General features: G+C 39.2%; 1 protein-coding gene and 1 pseudogene across 1 annotated transcript in view; both read left to right on the forward strand.

Annotated features, from left to right (window-relative positions):
- The window catches only part of EPSTI1 (epithelial stromal interaction 1), a 110310-nt gene extending 92933 nt beyond the window's left edge, over positions 1 to 17377 (forward strand). The window contains exons 9-11 of the mRNA XM_033234065.1: positions 3115 to 3188; positions 8415 to 8514; positions 14987 to 17377. Coding sequence (XP_033089956.1) covers positions 3115 to 3188; positions 8415 to 8514; positions 14987 to 14995 — 183 coding nt within the window. The 3' untranslated portion in view covers positions 14996 to 17377. The remainder of the gene's footprint in view (positions 1 to 3114; positions 3189 to 8414; positions 8515 to 14986) is intronic.
- A 3472-nt stretch (positions 17378 to 20849) lies between these two features.
- On the forward strand, positions 20850 to 21377 carry LOC117096635 (annotated as a pseudogene).
- The last annotated feature ends 970 nt before the right edge of the window (positions 21378 to 22347 follow it).

Consider the following 22347-nt stretch of genomic DNA (forward strand, 5'->3'; position numbering starts at 1 on the left):
AACAACTTATTTTTATTTGCTTAACTCTAGATATTGAACTTCTGTGTGGGATCTCAGTAAATGAACCAAGAATATGCTTATAAGGCATGCAGACACATCCTCAGTGGCTGTCAGTTCAGCAGAACAAATTAATTAGCTGAAATTATCCTTCTTAGTATGGAAGAAAAACCAGACTCTCCTTAGTAAATATGCTTTGCTAGTTATAGGATAATAATCCTGAGTGCAGCGATGCCAGCACCTTCCCTTCGGCCATCTGGAGCAATGTTCTTGCATGGCGATGCCTCATCAGCTCCTGTCCTTGTTTCTCTCCTGGTCTTTATCTCTTATCCCCTTTCCTTGCCTCCATAATAGGTTGATGTATGTTGGTCTCTTCCCATCTTCTTTTCTTCCTCCCTAACAGTTCTTAGCTTCATATGTAGTTTTTTGCTCTTTTATATCTCTCTGTGTTAAAATTTACATATTTATTGGAATTTTTAAAGAAAGTATAAGGAAACAGAAATGGCCTGTCACACTGATAATAAATTCCTACTGATGGTATGAGGAAATCATATATACACATGGTTCAAAAGTTAATAAACAAAACCTATGTAAGATAGTAAAGCATCCTTTTCTTGCCCATTCACACTTCAAGCACTGCTACTCAGTGTTAATTACAGTTAACATTTTCTTGTGTAGTTTTTCATTAAATGTTTTGGATACACACCAGCATATAAAAGTCGAAATGAATGAATGTATATGTTTTCTATTTATTTAGAAGCATCCCAAGAAAACGGCTCTGAACCTATCTCCTCTCACTTAATGTATCTTAGAGATCTCTCCATAGGCCCCCCGCTCTGCCTTACAAAACATCCATCTTATTCTTTGTAACTTTCATTGTATTCCATTGTGCTGATGGTCTCACTTATCATGAGAGTTTTTTGTTGGTGGGCATTAACATTTTTCCCTGAACTTTTACAGTTTCAATAATATAACTGAATATTCATATACATACATCTTTGAACACTTCTGCAAGGGATGTATACATCTTACATTTTGATGCTTATTGCTAAATTGACCTCCAAAAACCAAATTAGGTTTCACTAATTTAGATGCTATACCAGAGTGTTTTCTGTCAAACTTTTCTGATTTTTGTCAATGCAATAGAAACATCAAATAATACAATTCTGGTAAAACTTATATTAGAAAATATTAAGGTTTTCTGGTTAAACATTGCACATGAAAAGCATTTCGTTTGCTTATGTTTTATCACTCTTTCCCCATATACCACTAAAAATAGAGGAATTTTTTAAAAAAGTCATAAGCCAACAAGAGCAAAAGAATAGACTAGTAGACTGCAGTAAAGATACAAGCCAAAAATTTAAGTCTGGAACTAGGTGGTCAGTGGCAACTGATTTAGTGGAGCAGGATAAGCCAGAACTCATTTGCAAGAAGCAGTAAGACAGAAGTTGGTTAAGTTCAGGAATTGGAGGCACCTGGTACCTTTGAAGCCTAGACTTGAAAACAGGAGGATGAATTAGAAACTTGAATGAGGAGCTATAGGATTTCTAGATCCCTCTCCCACCACACTGAATGTTAAAAAAAGAAATGTTGTAAGAGAATGAGGCTGGGGGTGTACTATGAGAGGAAGTTGGGATTGGGGTGGAGGTAGTAATAGAGACATCAATCTTTTTCCATTGTAGGCAGTCAAAAGATGATACAGTTTTTTAAACATTAAGAAATGAATAAACGTGCATACTATTAAGAAGAAGATAATTACTGACAAAACCACATGCAGGAATTGAAAATGATTGTGGAGACGAGGGAGAGGACAGGAGCTTCTTTCACATCAGTATACTTGGTAGTACTGATAAGGAGTACTAATACTTGGTAGTACTAATAAGAGTACTAGTACTTGGTAGACTAAAAAACGATCCTGTTGTGCAAGAGTGAGACTTGAGCATAAAACTTGGCAGCTAGGTGCATAATAAATGCTTATTGAGTGGGCAAATATTATTCACTGATTTCAAAAACTCAAATATTATTCAATGATTTCCCCTTGGTGTTATGTAGGAATTAGAGTTAAGCAATGTGCTTTAGGGATTGATGAGGAATTTATTTGGAATATCACAGTATAAGAAACAAGTCTTTTTATTTTGGGGGACTGTGGAATATTAGAGGGTCTTTGAAAGTTAATAAAATGTCAACCTGAACTCTGAAGTTTTTTGTATACTTTTCATCCAGGAAGTATGGGAGTTAAAACAACAATAGCAACCTTTTATTGGTATGTGTTGATTAAGACACAGTATTTTCTCTACCAGAAAGTCTCTCTGACTCAGGCACTGGTATATGACTTGGGCCTAATAATTTTCTTCTCTTTGCATTTTTTTGTCTTTGAAATGGGATTAAAATTTATTCTGCCTTAGGGTAGACAGTTGGATATTAGAGAAATCCTGGGGTTGGTTCTTTGGTATAATACTGTAAACATAGTAACTGGGTCTGGAAGTTAAGTTGCATCTTCCCAGAAGATAAGCAGACTGTTGGAAGCTAAAGATTTAGTTATAATAATGTGATTTATATGAAGCAAACTATCTCCTCCAGAGATCTCAAAGTTCTGCTGGTATTAGAAGTAACTAACCAATAATAGGTGATTGCTTGTTCTCCAGGATGGAGAATGTTTTATTAAGAGAATTGCACTACAAGATTGAGTCCAATATTTATTTGTAAGTTGCTATGAATGTATTAGGAAAGAAATGCTAGAGAAATACCAAGAAATAGTATTGTGTGATATTCCTGAAGGAACTAATTTGATTTGTTTTTCTCTGTAAGACATAGATGAATTTGACTTACATTGTATTTTTCTCTGTTTGTGTTGTACCTATTGGTCTAGTATCTTGACCATGCATATTGGCTTTTAATCTAGCAATTTTACACTCACAGAGCAATTCTGTTTGACCAAGCCACAGTTATTTGCTACCTACGTATATAAGAAAATAATTTCACATCCAAATAGTACTTCAGTAAAAGTTTCAAAAATGAAATATTGTACCAGTTGAGGTTAAATATGTAATTGATTTGGGTGTCTTCTGTACAACCATGTTAATTGAAAGCCATTATTTTATAACTTATTGTTCCTAGAGTGAATTACTGGAACTTAAGCGGCAGCAGCAAGAGGAAGAAAGAGCCAGAATCCACCAGACTGAACACAGGAGGTATAACTGGCTAATAAAATAAGCATCCTTGGTTAAATCAATTACCTACAAAGTTTGTACAGCGTTTTAGGAAAACATTACAGTAACATTATTCATATGGTTTTGGAATGTGTATTACATTTAAATCTGTTGTTGAGATGTGATATATGTATGAGGTATGCCAACTGCTACATATATGAGCACACATACGTGTACATATGTGCATGCACACAAATATCCAATTTTCTTGGATAGGTGGCATAAACTCAGGAAACTGAATCATGTTCTTAAGCTGTGTGTTCAATTAAGGTATGTTTAATTTTCCTTCCATGGGACAGAGCATCCTAATTTGAGACGATGCTGTACCATTTATAGACTTAATTAGAATAATTACATTAATATAGATGATCAGATACCCACCCTTGAGTACAAAAGCTCAAAGACTCATTAAAGTTATTTAATATTGACAAATACATTAGAGAAAAAAATCTTAGAACCATTAAGTAATTTTCAAATAGTCTGAGCACTCCCCATCTTAATCTTAATATCAGACTTAAGAATACCTAGTAAAATATCATGTTACTGTTGGGACAGTGCTAATAAGCACCATATTGTCTGCCATTATTACGCTAAGATTTCTACGGGGGACACAGGTTGTTGGAGTTCATTAGGGGTGTACTTGAGTATCTTGGAGAAGAATGTAAGGGTTTTCACAAATTAAAGGAACAAATTCTTTTGATAGTGAATGGCTTCTTTTATGTATTTAACCTTCCCACTGTCACTAAAGTGTGTTTTTGAGTTATGGTGGTTTCATTTTCTAAATGAGAGACTTTAAAAAGCATTCGGTGGAAGTGCCCTATTCTGATGGTGCCTGTAACTGTGGGCGGCGGGCTCACATTTATTTGACTGGACTATGTTGTTCCCATAGTCCAGTCAAAATAGTTTTAAAACTACAAATGTGAGTTACATATTTTTTCTCTTATTTAAGGAAATATCAAAACTCTGATATGTTGGTTAGGCTACATTGTTGGGTAAGATGGTGGTGGGGAAGGATGCTAACTATTTATTATAAAGTAGGCCATAATTTAGTCATTTTGTTACTGTTTTTTTCCTTCCTTCCCTCCTTCTCTCTCTCTCTAATTTGAGACAAAGTCTCAATTTTGTCTCTGTTGCCTAGGCGGGAGTGCAGTGGTGGGATCTTGGCTCACTGCAACCTCTGCCTCCCAGGTTCAAGTGATTCTTCTGCCTCAGCCTCCTGAGTAGCTGGGACTACAGGCACATACCACCGTGCCCGGCTAATTTTTGTATTTTTAGTGGAGATGTGGTTTCACCTGCTGGCCAGGCTGGTCTTGAACTCCTGACCTCAGGTGATCCATCCGCCTCGGCTTCCCAAAGTGCTGGGATTACAAGCGTGAGCCACCGCACCTGGCCTATTTTTTCTTTAAAATACTTTCTGTTTAATAAAACACTTGATATTGTATTTATGAACTGATTCCTAGTAGTAGCCAGTTATTTCTCTGGACTTCTGAGGATTAATTGAACTATAAGACTTTAAGCATCTTAAACATAGTGATGTGTCACATTAATAGGCTCTATTGCTGAAATATTTATCTTTGATGGGCACCTAATAAACACCCAAGCTATTTGATTAGAGGTGGAAAAGATAATTTCTTTGTTATAGGAATCTTGGCTCTCATTCTTTATTTCCATACTACTGAATACCTAAATATTGGTGGGGCTGTTTGATTTCTATATGTTATTTTCTCTTTCTTTTGATTCTACTTAAATAGATCCAATAAATGTATAGCTCCAAATTTAATCCAAGAAGAGATTTTTCTAGATAATAAACTCAGTAATTAGTTTTGAAGTCTCTGATCAAGTTATTAAATATATATTTTATGCTCTTCATCAGTTTTTGAAAAGAGCTTACATTTGTATTGCCTTTAAAGTGTGCCATGAGCTTTCCCATATTATCATGTGAGAACACATATTCAATGAACTCTTAATAGCTGTGTCCATTCTTACTCAAGGCAACACCACAAGCTATATAGTATGTGTGTAGGGGATGTAAATGAGGTTTTCTCCAGAGGCACAATTTTATTGGCATCAAAAAGACAACGTGCTTTCTACAGTTTAAAAGTTCACATTGCAGAAAACTCAACTCTGAGTGTTATAATAGAAAGCTTTGAGATTCCTGACAAGCTCTTCAATGAACCTGTAATGAGCTTGAGTGCACCTGGACCTGACCCATTGTAAGTATTTGAGTAGGAGAAGACAAGTAGAAACTCTGGAGAGAAATGAGAGAGCATGGGGGTCAAGGACTTGAAAGGATTTGGGCCATGAGGTGAAAACTGGGATGAACTGAATTGATTTATTCAAACTTGAACCATCCCTGAATAATAGTTTTTATCCAAATTAACCCTCAGAAGAAAACCCAGAGCACGACTTTGACCGCAGTAGCTTGTATGTACTTTCTAAAACTATTAAACAAAAATAGAAATTGGTTCTTTTCCCTCCCATTTAGATTCTTGATAGGAATTGAGAGAAGCGAACTCTTTCCCCCCCATTATCTCTGGCTGACTCACACTGCCGTGGACATAGGCAAGTTGAGGACACTCCTATAGTATCAAAGAGTGCTCAACCACTCTGATGTCCTCTTAGTAACTGATGCTCAAAAGTGAATCACATTACCTTGTGTCTTCGTGACAAGGCATCGGTCTTCACAGGGTTTGAGTGAATTGAGAGCAATTGCCAGTGAGCTGTTTTGCAGTCTGCACTCATCATCCATGTTGTTTTCAGGGGTGAAGAACGTGTGCCAGGAAGATTTGTTCATTATCAGGTCACGTTCCATAAAGGTTTAGTTCTAGGTCCCGGGAATAGGGCAAAACATGGCAGAAGGGGTCCCTGACCCTGTGGAAATTATAATCTGGAGGAGAGAAATGGAAGTCCACAATCAAAGGCACTGTTATTTCAGATGGTGATGTGTACTGTGAGGACCATATCACAAGAGGATATTAAGGAAGAAATTGGAGGTGATAGGTTACTTAGGAAGGCCTCACTGCAGAGGTGACATCAAAGGAAAAGGAAGAACCAGCCACATAGAGACTGGGGGCAGATGCATGGACTTAGATGGCCTACGAACAGGGGAGAAGCAAGCACAGAGGCTCTAAAGTGCAAATGAGCTTGGACTTTTTGAGTCCCAAGTGATGGGATTTTATTATTTTATTTTATTTTTGATTTTTATTATTTTTTTAGACAGAGTTTTGCTCTGTCACCCAGGCTGGAGTGTAGTGACATCATCTCCACTCACTGCAACCTCTGCCTCCCGGGTTCAAGTGATTCTCTTGCCTCAGCCTCCTGAGTTGCTGAGACTACAGGTGTCCATCACCGTGCCAGGCTAATTTTTGTATTTTTAGTAGAGATAGGGGTTTTGCCAGGTTGGCCAGGCTAGTCTCCTGACCTCAAGTCTTGCACCCGCCTCGGCCTCCCAAAGCACTGGGATTACAGGCATGAGCCACCACACCTCACCCCATGCGATGGGATTATAGTGAGTGAAGAAGAGAATAATACTCAGTGAGGGAGGAAAGGTAGGCAGGAGCAAGATAACACAACATTTTATAAGCCAGTTTTATTCTAAGACCAATGAGAAGTCATGGGAGAATTTTAAGCTACAGGAAGACAAGATTTCTTTCATAATCTAGTAAAGTTGTTGTATGGGGACTAGATTACAGAAGGTGGGAGTGAAAGCACTAGCAAGGTGAAGAGGAGATCGTAATTTAAACTAGAATGGTATCCATGGAAAGGAAAGCGTGAATTTAGGATGTGTTCAGGAGGTAGAGCTAACAAGCCTTCCAGTGGTTTGGGTGTGGGGTGGAGGATGCTGAATGAAAACCCATCTTTGCTAATGACAAAAAAGACTGGATAAGAACAGCCCCAGGCATGTAGGGAGTCCAGGATACCAGTGGTTGTATTGTTTAATGGGGAGCAGGGTCACTTTCCTTTTCTTGATAGTTGAGTCTCCAGCGAAGTTGGATACTATTCTATCTGCACACTGACAGATTGAGAGAAGGTGACTTAAACATGGAGCTTGGCAGTGAAACAGGCTGACTAGAATATGGCACTTGGATGGATTTTATGGTAAGACAGGAAAGAAGCTTTACAATAGCTGAGGTGGAACCACAGCCCGATGGGACCTAGAGTTGTTGAGAAACAGCAACTAAGATGGCATCTTCGCTAGCACTGAGCAAGCACAGACAGACAAAAACCCCCTCCAGCCTTTGACTTTGCCACCCAGCCTTTATTTTCCTCAAAGTTCCCAAATCTCCCAGTCACCGGCCTGTAGCCAGTCACCATGACCACGTTCTGCTTATCTTCATGACTGAACAAGAGGCTCATGTGACTGGTTCCTGCCTTCCGTCCTTCCATAAATGTATATTTGCTGCTGTGCACCAGGCATTGTGTTTCTGCTTGCAAGAAGCGTATAGTCTTATTTCTGTACTTCCTAAATAATCTGTTGATATCATAAGGTACCTATTGCAGTATCATTTCTTCAGTTTCCAAGTCCCTGACTCTATTCAGCCATCCGTGGGCAACTCAGAGCATGGTGTTACCTGTGATTTATTATTTTAAATTTAAAAATTGAAATACGAAACACAGAAAGGTCCATAAAGCAGATATTTATGATGATTAATTATAAAGTAAACAACCAGGTAGCGAGCTCCAGAAATAGAATAATATAACCATCACCCTACTGCCTTCCATTTCTGCTTTGCATGTGTGGAGTTTACTTTAGCAAGACTGGCAGTGGAGTGCAGGGAACATGGGAAGGACATCTATCTTGCAGCAATAATGCCATAGAGCTATCTTTGGTTCTTCTTCATGTTTTGGTTCGTGCTGAGGCTTCTGTCTTTCTCCAGCCTCTGAGGTTCATACCTGGCATGACTCTGAGGGCTGTAGTTTCTTTCTTGAACTAGGGTCTTGCTGAACTGGTAGGAGATGAGTGCCTGAAACTCTCAGGTTAAGAACTCATACCCCCTTTGGCTTGAGCCAAGATTGGCACCATCTCCAGTAAAGAGCGGTTAATAGCATGTCATATGGTTAGTATGAAGAGAAGTGTCTGTAGATTTCTTGTAAGCTGAAGCCAGGAAGCCATCCCCAGGGTCAGTTCACACAACACATTAGGTTCTCAGAAATCTCTCAGCCCTGCAGCAAGTTTTCTACTCACACACATTTTTCATTGTTTTAAAGGGTAAATAATGCTTTTCTGGACCGACTCCAAGGCAAAAGTCAACCAGGTGGCCTCGAGCAATCTGGAGGCTGTTGGAATATGAATAGCGGTAACAGCTGGGTGAGTTTTTTTCTTTTCTCTTAAAAAAATCATCTGTGAATGTTGAAGAATAAAAACAATGAGAATTTTGAATATATGTTTTGGCCTTCTCCCCAGATATTATGTTTTTGTTGTTGTTATGCTGTTCAGCAGTGTGATGGGCAGTCAGCCAGGGGGATTACTGTAAATTCCACAATAGCTTCTGAGAGGGAGAAAGTCCTGATTTCAGCTCTGGCCAATCACAATAAAAAATGACACCTGCCCTTTGTTTTCAGCATGATTGCCTGGACTCTAAGGCTTTTTATCATCCCTTGCCCAGACCTACAAAAAAACAAATGAACGTTTTTTTTTTTCAGAAAGATTTTAAATGAAGTATGGTTATAAAAATAATAAGCATTCTCTAGTAATACATTCTTTCAGTCAAACTAACACATCAAAGAAACCAGTAGTTAATTTTTCACTACAAAATGATTTTTTAAAAACCCTATAGCAAAAGGCACTTTTAAAAAATGAAATATCCTTACATATTTCTGTGATGAAAACCTTGCAACTGTGTTGTAATATGTGTTTAATGTATTTTGTGTGCACAATATATTATTGAACGAGCACCAAAGCTTTGGAATATATATAATTGTGAGGTTTGCAATGTGTATAAAATAAAAAACTAAAGACCATAGGCCTTACAGTTTAATTGAAGTCCAAGTGCATAACTGCCTTCTCTCTCTCACACTCACTCCCTTTATATACACACACATCAGATAGAAATCTGTAAAACGGTAAAAATACAACAAAATAGTCAAGTGCTTGCTGACCTAGAAAGTCTAGAGAAGATCTTCCTTTAATAAATCTCGACAGACCAATGATCATGTTTGAGAAGTCAATCTGTTAGAAATCTTATAGCATGTACCTTTGAAAGACATCTAGTAATCTAGTAGTTTAAATTGATGAATGGATTTTACAAATGTATACATATTTAAGATAATTGAACATAAGCAAATTTGCAGAGAACGCTTCCTGGATGTGTCTATTTATCCCTAATATATGCTCATTTGTTACACTCTGACATTCAGAATGGGACAGTATGGAACAGAGAAAATAACTGAAACGCAGGATCTTTGCATTGTGTGATGCAATGTACACATACTGTCTTGTAACAATATGTGAGTAGGAGTCATGTGGAAAATGGGCCATTGTGAGTTGCAGACATTATCCAAGCTTGTATAACTTAGTTGTGAAACACGATTGGAATTTAGATTTTGTCAGGGCTTGGAAACACACTGTATGGTTGTCATTTCTTCTCTATGGAACCGCTCTTAAAACTTAGAAAGCATCTATCTGGAGCAGAGGGGAAGATGATGGGAAGGCATAAATGGATATCACATAGGCTTCTGAGGACGTGAGGATGTGGCAATCTGGCTCACCAATGACTATTGGCAGGCCTTAGTGAGCCACAAATCTCTGCTTAGATTCCTCAGATCAAAGAGAGGAGCATTGTTTTCTCATGATGTAATAGCAAGGATGATTGGGTGAAATTTTTAGTAGGCTGGGCATATCCAAGTCCAAAGGGCTTATCAGTGCTTTCCTTACTTAAAAGAAGCAGCAAGAGAAATCTGGGAAGTTCCTCAGGCGCCCACCTTCACCTCTATTGACCTCCAGACATCTGCACTTCTGTGCTTGCTTTGCTTTATGATTTATCTTCTGCACCTCCTGGGGGACTTTGTTCTAATAATACTCTCTCCTCTCTACTGAATTGCTGAATGTTCCATCTCAACTAGAACCCTTCCATCAGCATAAAATATAAATCAGTTATCAATTCTGTTGATAGCACATTTCCGAACTCTTGCTACTGCCCTGTTGCTCTGTCCTCCTTCAGAGTAAAACATTAAAAGGTGCCTACCCTTGCTATCTCTAGTTTCTTTATTTTTTCTTAAACCCACTCTTTTCAGGTTTTAGAATCTACCCATCAAAAAGAATGTTCTTTTCGTGGTCACTAAAAGTGTTCACATTGCAAAATCCAACGATTATTTCTCAATCTTCATCTTTTGACTGCTCGCCATTCTTCGTCACGGTGAATCACTCCCTCTTCTTTGAAACCGTTTCTTTACTTAGCTTCTGGGACACTGTACTCTCCTGGGTTTTCATATACCTCTGTAATAACCCCTTTTCATTCCTCTTTGCTGAACTCCTTGCACCTTCCTGCCCTCTCAACAGTGAAGTGCCTCAGGGATCTGCTTTGGACCACTTTCTGAACTGATGTTCACTTAATACCTTGATGACCTCTTTCATTCTTATGAAATTAGATGCTAGCTGTATGTTCATGACTCCCAAGTTTCTATTTCCAGCCCAGACCCCTTCCTCCAAACTCCAGACTTGTGTACCCAGTTGCCTACCCAACACATCTCTACTTATCCAAGATATGTAATACACATTTCAGCCTTAACATGTCTAAAACCTAACCTTTGATCCCCTTTACCCCAGTGCTCTATCTGCACATTTTCCTGTTTCCGTAATGGTGCAATCTCTCTCTCACCCCCACACAGCTAGCCATCAACAAATCCTCTTGACTCTTCCTTCCCAATACATCCAATTCAGCAGCTTCTCACCATGCTCATCATCATTATCCTGCTTCCAGCCTCTCTCAGTGCTCATCCAGCTACTTGCAGTAGTCTCCTAGACGGTTTCCTTCCTTCCACAATTACTTACCTACAGTCTGTTCTCAATACAAGAGTGACAGAAGTCAGATTCTGTCTCTGCATACCCCTCCAGTGGCTTCCACCACCCCCCAAATCACTTTTAGTAAAAGCCAAAGTCCTTCCAGCAGGCTACCAGGTGCTGCATGATCCAGACCCCTTCTTAGGCCTCTGGCTCTCCTTCTTCATTTCTCTCTAGCCACACCAGCTTTCTTGCTGAGAGCACTGGCTGCTCTGTCTATACTATTCTCCATAATATCCATATGGTTTGTCCTCCTTCATTTACTTTCTTGAATTCCACGGTCTCAGTGAGGTTACTTTGGCATCCTAGTTAAAGCTGCTGCCTGTCCTCTCACTCTGGCTCCTGCAGTTCCCTTTCTAGGCTCCCCTCCCTTTTTCTATAGCACTCTTCAACTTCTAACATACTTTTAAAACACAATTGCCTTGTACGTTTTGTTGACTGTTTACTCTTCACCTCTTCCTGTGGTGATTGATGTATGTTCCACGTTCTACAAGGGCGAGGCCATTGGATTGTTGTGTTCACTGACGTATCCCAGGCATAAAACAATAACTGGAACTTACCGCACATGCAAGGAAACAAGTGGTTGTGATTCAACATCACAAACACAACAGACAGACTGAGGGCCAGATGATTTCATGTGCTAAAATGATTAGATACTGAATTTAAAAAACATTCGATGAAATAAAAATTGGATTTGAAATAATGAGCAAAAAATAGGAGACAATGAAAGACAACCAAGCAGACTTGAAAAAGAATTAGACCAAAATGCCATTTCTTATCAATTATTTGGCGGAAAGAACCCTAAAAGATTGACGATATACTCTGTTGGCAAGACTGTGGGGAAAACGGTACTTTACACATCATTGGTGGACGTGCAAAGTGATACAAACACTGTCAACAGCAATGTCTTACTGTCTTCCCATTAAACAAAGACCAGGCCTATACATATTAGAGCAAAATTCTATTAAACTTTCAAGGAACAAATTATTTCAAATGTCTAGAAAGTTTTTCTGATTAAAAAGAAGGAAGTATTATTCAAAATGATTAAGCAGGTAAATGTGACTTTGAATTAAAATTAGACAAAGACTGTATAGAAAAAAATAGACTCAGTATCACTTATAAACATAGATTCAAAACAATCACAAGATTTTGACAGGATAAATATGAAAAAGCATAACATGTCCTGATGAGATAGGATTTATTCCAGAATTGCAAGCTTGGCTTATTGCAAACAAAACAAAAAACCTACTGAGATAATTCACCTCATAAATTATAAAAGAAACTCCATATGATCATCTCAATGAGTACAGAAAAAGCATTTGCTAAATTACAATACTCATGGTAAAATCTTCTAGCAAACTAGGAATAGAAGGGAAATTTCTTTGCCTCATAAAGGGATCAAAACTGTATAATAATAAAACATTAAAAACATTTCTGTTAAATAAGAGATATAAAGATTGAAAAGGGGGAAAAAACCTTTATAAATCACAGATGATACAATTATTTACATAAGAAATCCAAAAGAATTTACATTCAAATTATTAGAAGGAAAAAACGCTTGGCAATGTTAGTAGATGTAAGATCAATATGTGAAAACGACATTTCTACACATTAGGAGTAAATAAATCTAATTAAAAGATCCAACCAAAGATATGCATGGCCCTTTTAAAAAAATTCTAAAATTGGCTGGGCACAGTGGTTCACACCTGTAATCCCAGCACTTTGGGAGGCTGAGGCGGGCAGATCATGAGGTCAGGAGATCGAGATGATCCTGGCTAACATGGTGAAATCTCGTCTCTACTAAAAATTCAAAAAAAATTAGCCGGGCGTAGTGGCGGGCGCCTGTAGTCCCAGCTACTAGGGAGGCTGAAGCAGGAGAATGGCATGAACTCAGGAGGCGGAGCTTGCAGTGAGCTGAGATGGCTACACTACACTCCAGCCTGGGTGGCAGAGCGAGACTCCTTCTCAAAAAAAAAAAAAAAAGAAAAAAAGAAAAAAAGAAAAAAAATTCTAAAATTTTGTAGAAAGATACTGTGGAATAAATAAATGAAGAGTTATACCTTGTTAATAGATAGGAATGAGCTCTCAAATAAGTTATAGATTCAAATAAATTGTAATCAAAGCAAAGAACCAAGAGTAACCAATTCACTCCTAAAGATAAAGAAGTATAGATGGGAACTTAATTGTGTATTTAGAGCAGTATGCAATTGGCACCAGCACACCCAACATTTCTGAATTTTTAAATTTTTTTGTATGACAGAAGGGGGTAGAGCACATCACTGGGGGAAAACAGACCATTCAACAAATGCTATTAGGACCATTGAGTACTTACATGGAATTAGGTCCGGACATAATTCATAACATTTCTAAGTGGATTAAAGCTTCTAAATAGGAAGGAAGACTTTTACATTTTAGAAAATAAGACAGGCTATTTATAAAATAGAGCTGAGAAAGGATTTTGTAAGACCCAAGGTATAAACCAAGGAAAAAAAAAAAAACCAAAAAAGTAACTATACCTACATTAAATTTTAAAACATCTATTCATAAAAGAATATCATACAAAAGTAAGAAGAGAGGATATAAACTTTTATTTAGGACATGTTTTGCAAATAACAAGTGGACGCAATTAATATATAGATTAACAACATATTAATATATTAGAATTACTATTAAATTAAGGATATGTCACCATTTAAAGACTGATAGGTGAGGACTGAGCTCCTCCAAGGAATGAAAGAGGAAAGTTATGCCTCAACTCACAAAGACTTGGAGGAAATAGCAGAACCAGTAAAAAGCCAGAGGCAGAGAAAAGAAGGAGGAAGGCAGAAATTATGATAAAACCAAGCCATGGAAAGAAGCAGCAGCTTCTTGAAATGTCATATAGACACTTAAGCAGTAGGCCTCTGATAAGTGTGTATGTTAGGTGGACTGATTTTTATTTTTTAATCATTGTTAATTTAAATCAGTCTTCTCATATTTCTTAACATATACATTTATTCTTCAATAATTGCTTTTGTATGTAAAAAAATACATTTTGATTTTTCTAGGGTCCTCTATTAGTTTTTTTGAGGCACCTAAGGTGGGTCACTTAAAAAATCCCTTTAAATGATATTTCCTCTGATACAGCAGGTGAGGCTCTTTGGGATGCTGTGGAAACTCTTAATCCTATGTCTTCAAGGGCAGTTCAGCATTTCCTATGACCAATGAGGCAATCTGAGATTTTAATTTCCCAAAGTGTTAGAAGAAACAGCAATAGTGTGTATTCCATACATAACGTGGCCCAGCACTGTGGAAGGCTTGATGGAGGTCTCTTGACCCTTCGTACATGGTGTGAGTGGAGACTCATCAGTCTATCTCCCTACCTCAAGGTCCTCTTAGAAGGCACCTTTCTCCTGCATAATACAGCGTAACCCTACTTGAGACATTTCCATTTAAATTGCTCTGTTCCACATGTGTTCTTCCTGTCCTTGCTGTAACTGTGTAGGTGGGTGACAACATTTTCGAACTATATTATTTGTGACCTCTGTTAGTCTAAGAACACAGCCAATAAGACATCACTTGACAAACCATTACATTATTGGCCAAGACTATTTTGAGAATCAAATGCAATGTGACTTGAAAGAAAATAGTTTCGATGGTCATTTAAGTTGTTAATTTTAAAAAATGGTCATTTTAGCTTGATGCAGTAAGAGCGTTCTTTGCAGGAACTTCATTTTTGACTACAAAGGCTTTGAATTTTATTTTGCTGCTTGTGGTAATTTTCATTTTCTTTTTCTTCCAGGGTATATGAGAAAATATTGACTCCTATCTGGTCTTCATCAGCTGACCTCGAAAAGCCTCATGAGATGCTTTTTCTTAATGTGATTTTGTTCAGCTTCACTGTTTTTACCTTGATTTCAACTGCCCACACACTTGATGGTGCAGTCAGGAGTGACTGGCTTCTCCCTGTCCTCATTTATGCATGTTTGGAGGAGCTGATTACTGAACTCATGTAATCTCTACTGCCAGGGAAATGCTACATTATTTTTCTAATTGGAAGTGTAATTAATGTTGGTAAGGTAGAAAAAGAGGAAGTCACTTGATGCTTTCAGGTTAATCAGAGCTATGGGTGCTACAGGCTTGTCTTTTTTTTTTTTTTTTTAGCAGCAGTTTATTTATAGCTCATTTCTGGACTTTCAAGTCTCTGTTTCCAGAACCCCTTACATTTTCTGCCCCATGAATTCTTTTTTTCTTTATGAAATTTTTTTTTCGTTTTTTATTATACTTTAAGTTGTAGGGTACATGTGCCCAACGTGCAGGTTTGTTACATATGCTTTGTACATGTGCTGTGTTGTTGTGCTGCATCCATGAACTCGTCACTCACATTAGGTATATCTCCTAATGCTAGTCCTAATGCTAGCATTAGGCTTGTCTTTCTAAATGACACATTCTTATCTAATTCTCAGATCAGGTTTTGGAAAGCTTTGGGGGTCTTTTTAGATTTTAATCCCTACTTTCTTAATCTGCGGTACAAATATGCACAAAAGAAAAAAATGTCTTACATTCTTTTAAACAAATGTATAAATAAATTTTGAACTACGCTTGTACAAATCAGTCATTTTTATTTTTAATGACAAGTTATTGGGGTTTTCTCTCTTGAGGGGCCTCATTTTAATTCCCCTTTCCCGGCCATAGAGATGAAATATAGTCACTGTCATGACTGTTGCCTCTTGTTTTGGCCTTGACTTACTAATAGTGTTACCGTGATTTTCAGAGGGGACAGTTTATCTCCAGAAAGGTCAATGTTTGTATACAAATCAGCTAGACACAAATATAGACGTCATATGTGGTTTGTAGGTGTTTCAGAAATTTGTTTTTTCTTTGCGCAACCTATTTCCTACTCCTAGTTAGTTGGCTTTCTTATTCACTTCTGTGACCTTGAACCAGTTCACAGACCCTAGAGTGTAAGAGTATTGATTTTCTATGCTGTGTAATCTAGCCCAATCCCTCTGTCCCCTCCACCTCACCATACCCCAGCCACCACATTGTATAGCGAAAGCATTGTATTCAATCCTAGAATAAAGGTAAACACAACAAATCATCTTTGCAGCTGGGTAACTAATAATGCTTTGCGGCATTAAGAGATCTTCTGTGTTACCAATCACTCTGTTGAAATGAACTTTCCAAATCTCTATTCAGGAAAACATGGGGATTTGAAATTCTTGGGCCAAAATACATAACTGAGGGGTTCACAGAGCTAGGCAAGGGTGCGCTAGGAAAGCGCCACATTGGTGGGTGGGGGTTGACAGAACAGATGGTGTCAGGCAATGTCTCTGGAGTAAATAATGCAGATATTCTTGGTTGCGTCTCCTCTGCCAGATGAAGCTGTGTTAATGCTGTTGACACTAATATAAAATGTTTGGTCCATTTGAAATCCTTGTCATTGCCTTATATGGAGGAATCTCAATCCCCCAGCCTGTGTTGGAAACATCACCAAACTGATTGTAAATGTGCGGCTGTAGCAGACATTTTACCGTGGTGGCATGCAGCCATTTCGGCCCTACACCTGCCAACCTGGCTACCTTACAGTTGTGTTCCTATTTTTGTGTCTATGCTTGGTGTGCCTCACTTGCTGCATTTTCCCCATGCAACCAGGAGTTGATGAAGGAAAAAGCGATGCTTTCTTACTTTGGAAGCTCTCAGGGAAGTTGGTGTCAGTTTCTCCTCCACTGCCTGGCCTGCCCCCTACTCCCAAACAAAGATTTTGTGCAAATGTGTAGTTCCATATTTTAAAAATTGTGCAGATATGGAAACTTGTGACTTCATGACCAAAACTATCTAGAATATGTGTGGGGGTGTAAACATCTTTCTTGATCAATTGTCTATGTAGGCAGAGGTAACCAGGAAAGAAGAGTTGCTGCCTAAGGGGGCCCACCATTTTACTTTTCACATTTAATCTGCCATGTTGAATCAGCTGGAATAAAACCTGACTCATAGATAACTCTGGACAGGAAATCCCAAAGTTCCACCATTTCTATACTTAATTTTAACGTCCTTTTTTTTTTTTTTGGTAGAAAATAAAAACAAGAAACAGATCATTCCAATGTAAGGTGTGTGTTATAGAAACCTTAGGCAATGTAGATGTGTAATAAAATACTTAATAAACTTTTAAACACTTTTATGTTTGGATTTACCACTTTTTCCTTCGTGGTTTGTTCTTGGTATTATGTTGATAGATCTTAAAATGTGCAAAGCAACAACCTCTACCCAGTGGCCCTATTTTAACAAAATAAAGGATTTCCTCTACTACTGGGCTTAGTTATATTATAGTAGATAGGCAGATAGGAGCAGGCCAGGAGAGACACCCCCCCCCCCCCACCAAGAATGTCAGGCAATCATCAGGTGATTGGTCAGTCAAGTGTTTTTTGTTGTTTCTTTTCTTTTAAGACAGAGTCTCACTCTGTTGCCCAGGCTGGAGTGCAGTGGCACGACCTCGGCTCACTGCAACCTCTGCCGCCCGGGTTCAAGAAGTTCTCCTGCCTCAGCCTCCCAAGTAGCTGGGATTACAGGCACCCGCCCGCCAGCACGCCCGGCTGATTTTTGTATTTTCAGTAGAGACAGGGTTTTGCCATGTTGGCCAGGCTGGTCTCAAACTCCTGACCCCAGGTGATCCGCCCACCTCAGCATCCCAAAGTGCTAGGATTAGAGGCATGAGCCACTGCACCTGGCCGGTCAGCCAGTTGTTAAGCTGACTCTCTAAAATAATAATTGGTTGCAGCCAGTGCCAGGGAAAGGCAGTCTCCCAATAGATAGGAACACCTGAAACTGGTGGTCAGCAGCTTCTGATAAAATCTCAGGATTTGGACAAGAAAGCTCAAGCATGTGCATTAAGAGGCAAAATGGCAAAGCTTAACTGATACATGACCTTCCAGGAAAATTCAGCTGGTAAGGGAAGAACGCCTCAAGTAAGTATATGCACGACTCCAGTAAACACATTGGGCTTGCATTGCCTCCCAAGTGCTGGCCGGCCACTGCACAGCCCACCCCAAGGAAATCGTTGATGCCAGAAGACTGCCAACATATAAAACCCCAAGTCAAAGGCCAAACCATGCACCCAATCTCCCAAGTTGCTCACTTGGCCTTCTTCCAAGTGTACATGACTTCCTTTCATTCCTGCTCTAATTTTTTTTTTTTTTTGAGACGGAGTTTTACTTTTGTTGCCCAGGCTGGAGTGCAATAGCTCGATCTCGGCTCACCCAACCTCTGCCTCCCGGGTTCAAGTGATTCTCCTGCTTCAGCCTCCCGAGTAGCTGCGATTACAGGCATGTGCCACCATGCTCAGCTAATTTTGTATTTTTAGTAGAGATGGGGTTTCTCCATGTTGGTCAGGCTGTTCTTGAACTCCTGACCTCAGGTGATCTGCCCGCCTCGGCCTCCCAAAGTGCTGGGATTACAGGCATGAGCCACCGCACCAGGCCTCTAACACTTTTTAATCAACTCTCACTCCTGCTTTAAAACTTGTCTCAGTATCTCTGCCTTATGCCCTTTGGTTGAATTTCTTCTGAGGAGGCAAGAATTGAGGTTGGGGCAGACCAGTAGGGATTCACTGCTGCTAACAGTTGTAGATAATACAGGTCAGGAGATCTTATTCCATTCACAGGATAGGCCTGAGAACTCACATTTTTTGTACTTATTTTGTATGTTTTCACACTAGAGACATTTCTTGTGGTCCCTAAATACTTTATGTTCCAAGGCAACATTGCATTTTTTTCTTTAGATTGATTTTTTAAAAATCAAGGCCACATTTAATTTTGAGATTTGATTGTCTTTCAGAAAGTATCTTTAGAAAAATTACGGCCGGGCGCGGTGGCTCAAGCCTGTAATCCCAGCACTTTGGGAGGCCGAGACGGGCGGATCAGGAGGTCAGGAGATCGAGACCATCCTGGCTAACACTGTGAAACCCCGTCTCTACTAAAAATACAAAAAACTAGCCGGGCGAGGTGGCGGCGCCTGTAATCCCAGCTACTCGGGAGGCTGAGGCAGGAGAATGGCGTAAACCCGGGAGGCGGAGCTTACAGTGAGCTGAGATCTGGCCACTGCACTCCAGCCTGGGTGACAGAGCCAGACTCCGTCTCAAAAAAAAAGAAAAATTACATTGTAGTTATAGTAATTGTAGACACATTTTGAAGTAAAATCCTTGACATTTATAAAGCCAAAAATTTCAAGTTAAAATTCAAATTTCTGTGATAACTCTGGCTAAAAACTTCTAATTTTTAAAAACATGTAATCATAAAAACAGTGCCTACAAGCTTAATTTTAAATTTCAGGATATTAAGCAGATAGGTTGTAATTAGCTGGACTTGTTTGTCCAGCTATGAGAGGACGTGTTTGGAAGTGTGGCTGCCAGAGGAAGCAAAAGGAATTGTGTTAGAACTATCAGCAGGTTGAAGAAAATAGAAGGTTGTGGGCTCTTCTTTTTTAATAACTCAGTGGACTAGCACATCTAGAAACTAGCGCCGTGCTGATGTGCATGAAATAATATCGGAGTGAGGTATAATAAAATTTATATGTGGAGAAAGAATATGCCTCTCCAGTTACCATGAGGATTGCAGAGAGAATAAATACGTATTAGGCATTCCTTTAAGGAAGGGGCTCTGATTTGGAATTCCCTCCTCCCTTTAAAAATATTCCCTTGTTTAACAATAGAGTTTAAAAAGGATCACAGAGGATTATTTTTTTCTGCTTATAGAATTACATACTCAAAAGTGAAGTTTTTTTTTTTTTTTAAGGCATATAAAGGCATATGGGAGAAGCATTTTCATGACATTTATTGCCATGTTGTCGTGCCATCTGCTGGGACAGAGGCTACAGGGAGAGCTGTACTGCAACACGCACCTCCCCTAGGAAGCTGATTTATTACAACCCCTTTGCTTTGCTGCTCAGCTGCAGGGCATGTGCTCCGAGCAGTCCTTCTCACCGTCCCTGGAGGACACTGACCACAGCTGAGCTGGAGGAATCATCGTCAGTCATCGAGGGGTGACATTTCGTTCTCTACAAAACGTTACACCAGTGACCGCCACCAGATTATGAACTGATTAGAAATTTCTATGTTTTAGAAACCATAGTTGAGCTAAAATGAGTAGAAATTGTGCTTTAGTATGGAGAGAGCAGAAACTGATGGGAGAGGGATATTTGAAATTGGACATTGTGAATTTAAAAAAATCGGAAGTCAACATTTAAATATATGTCGAGAGTTTGTTTTAAATGTGGCACAATGAAGACACAAAGTTAAGTGGTACAGGTCCTGTCCTCAGGCAATGGAGCGGTGGGAATAGGCGAGGTTATGGTGACCACAAAAAGCAGCCCCCACCTCTCCTTGGGTTAGCAACACTTGTTTCTTGCCCATGCTGCACTTCATGCACAGGTCAGCAGAAACCTCTGCTCACCTTAGTCAGTCAAGGACTGAGAAAGGCTCTGTTTGTTCTTATGCTTTCCATACACCAAGAGGAGGAAAGAGTGGCAGTATTCTGTGCGAGGCAATGAAATGCTTTCTCCAGGAAATGACACATGCTAATTCCGTTCACATGTCATTGGCCAGAACAAATCATGTGGCTGTTCCTAATTTTAAAAGTGTGGGAAGCCTTTCGGCCGGAACCGCCATCTTCCAGTAATTCGCCAAAATGACGAACACAAAGGGAAAGAGGAGAGGCACCCGATATATGTTGTCTAGGCCTTTTAGAAAACATGGAGTTGTTCCTTTGCCACGTATATGCGAATCTATAAGAAAGGTGATATTGTAGACATCAAGGGAATGGGTACTGTTCAAAAAGGAATGCCCCACAAGTGTTACCATGGCAAAACTGGGAGAGTCTACAACGTTACCCAGCATGCTGTTGGCATTGTTGTAAACAAACAAGTTAAGGGCAAGATTCTTGCCAAGAGAATTAATGTGCGTATTGAGCACATTAAGCACTCTGATAGCCGAGATAGCTTCCTGAAACGCGTGAAGGAAAATGATCAGAAAAAGAAAGAAGCCAAAGAGAAAGGTACCTGGGTTCAGCTGAAGCGCCAGCCTGCTCCACCCAGAGAAGCACACTTTGTGAGGACCAATGGGAAGGAGCCTGAGCTGCTGGAACCTATTCCCTATGAATTCATGGCATAATAGGTGTTAAAAAAATAAAAAGTAAAAGACCTCTGGGCTGAAAAAAAAAAAAAAAAAAAAAAGTGTGGGAAAGAAAATCCTACAATTTTCTGCAATGTACCAAGGAGGAAGAGAACAAGAACATTTGTAAATAACCCTAATTATCCCCACAAGGAACACACTCTGCAGTTGAAGAAGGAAAACACAGACATATGAAAGCTTAAGATCAAAGACACAAAGAAATTTAGAACAACAGCAAAAACCCAGTTCAATTCAAACTCTAGTAAGGAACTAATATAGGCCAGGCACTGTGCTAGGCATGGAGGCTACAATATTGTACAAACCAGCCACTAAAGAACTCTAGTATGAGTCTCACACACACATACACACACACACAGAAAGAGAGAGAGAGAGAGAGGAAGAGAGAGAATGTGGGAAAAATGAGATAGAAACTATGCAAAGCCATGAGACGAGAAACATAACACAAACAGCTTTTGGTACCATATCAAGTAGCTTGAACTTTTAAAAGCTTATAAGCAGGGCATGGACCTGATTAGATTTAGCTTTTTATTTTAAATAAATCATAAGTGGACCCAAGAAAAATAGGTTTGAGGGAGGAAAGCCCAGAAGCAGGGCAATCTGCTAGGAGGATGGAGGTGATTACATCAGTTCAAGGTGACCCATGATGAGAGTCCTGAGCTAGAGCCGTGAGAGTATGGATGAGGACAAAAGAATGAGCATGTGGAATTCTCAGGATATTAAAAAACAGGGGACTTTGTGAATGACTAGATATACATGGAGACTGACGAATCGAAGATGAGTTTCATATTTCTAGCCTGTGTAAATACATTGATGGTGATGTAGCCATAAAGACAAAATTGCAGTATTTCAGAGGAAGGGAGATTTGGTGTGGTCAATAAAGAGTTTCAAAGACTATAGAATAAAATTCCATGAGCTCAGGGACATTGTTTTGTTCAATGCTGTATTCCCAGTTCCGTGAACGGTGTCTAGCACATAGTAGT

This window comes from Trachypithecus francoisi, unplaced genomic scaffold (assembly GCF_009764315.1).
Source record: "Trachypithecus francoisi isolate TF-2019V2 unplaced genomic scaffold, Tfra_2.0 Contig01461, whole genome shotgun sequence".
In the NCBI taxonomy this organism is placed as follows: Eukaryota; Metazoa; Chordata; class Mammalia; order Primates; family Cercopithecidae; genus Trachypithecus; species Trachypithecus francoisi.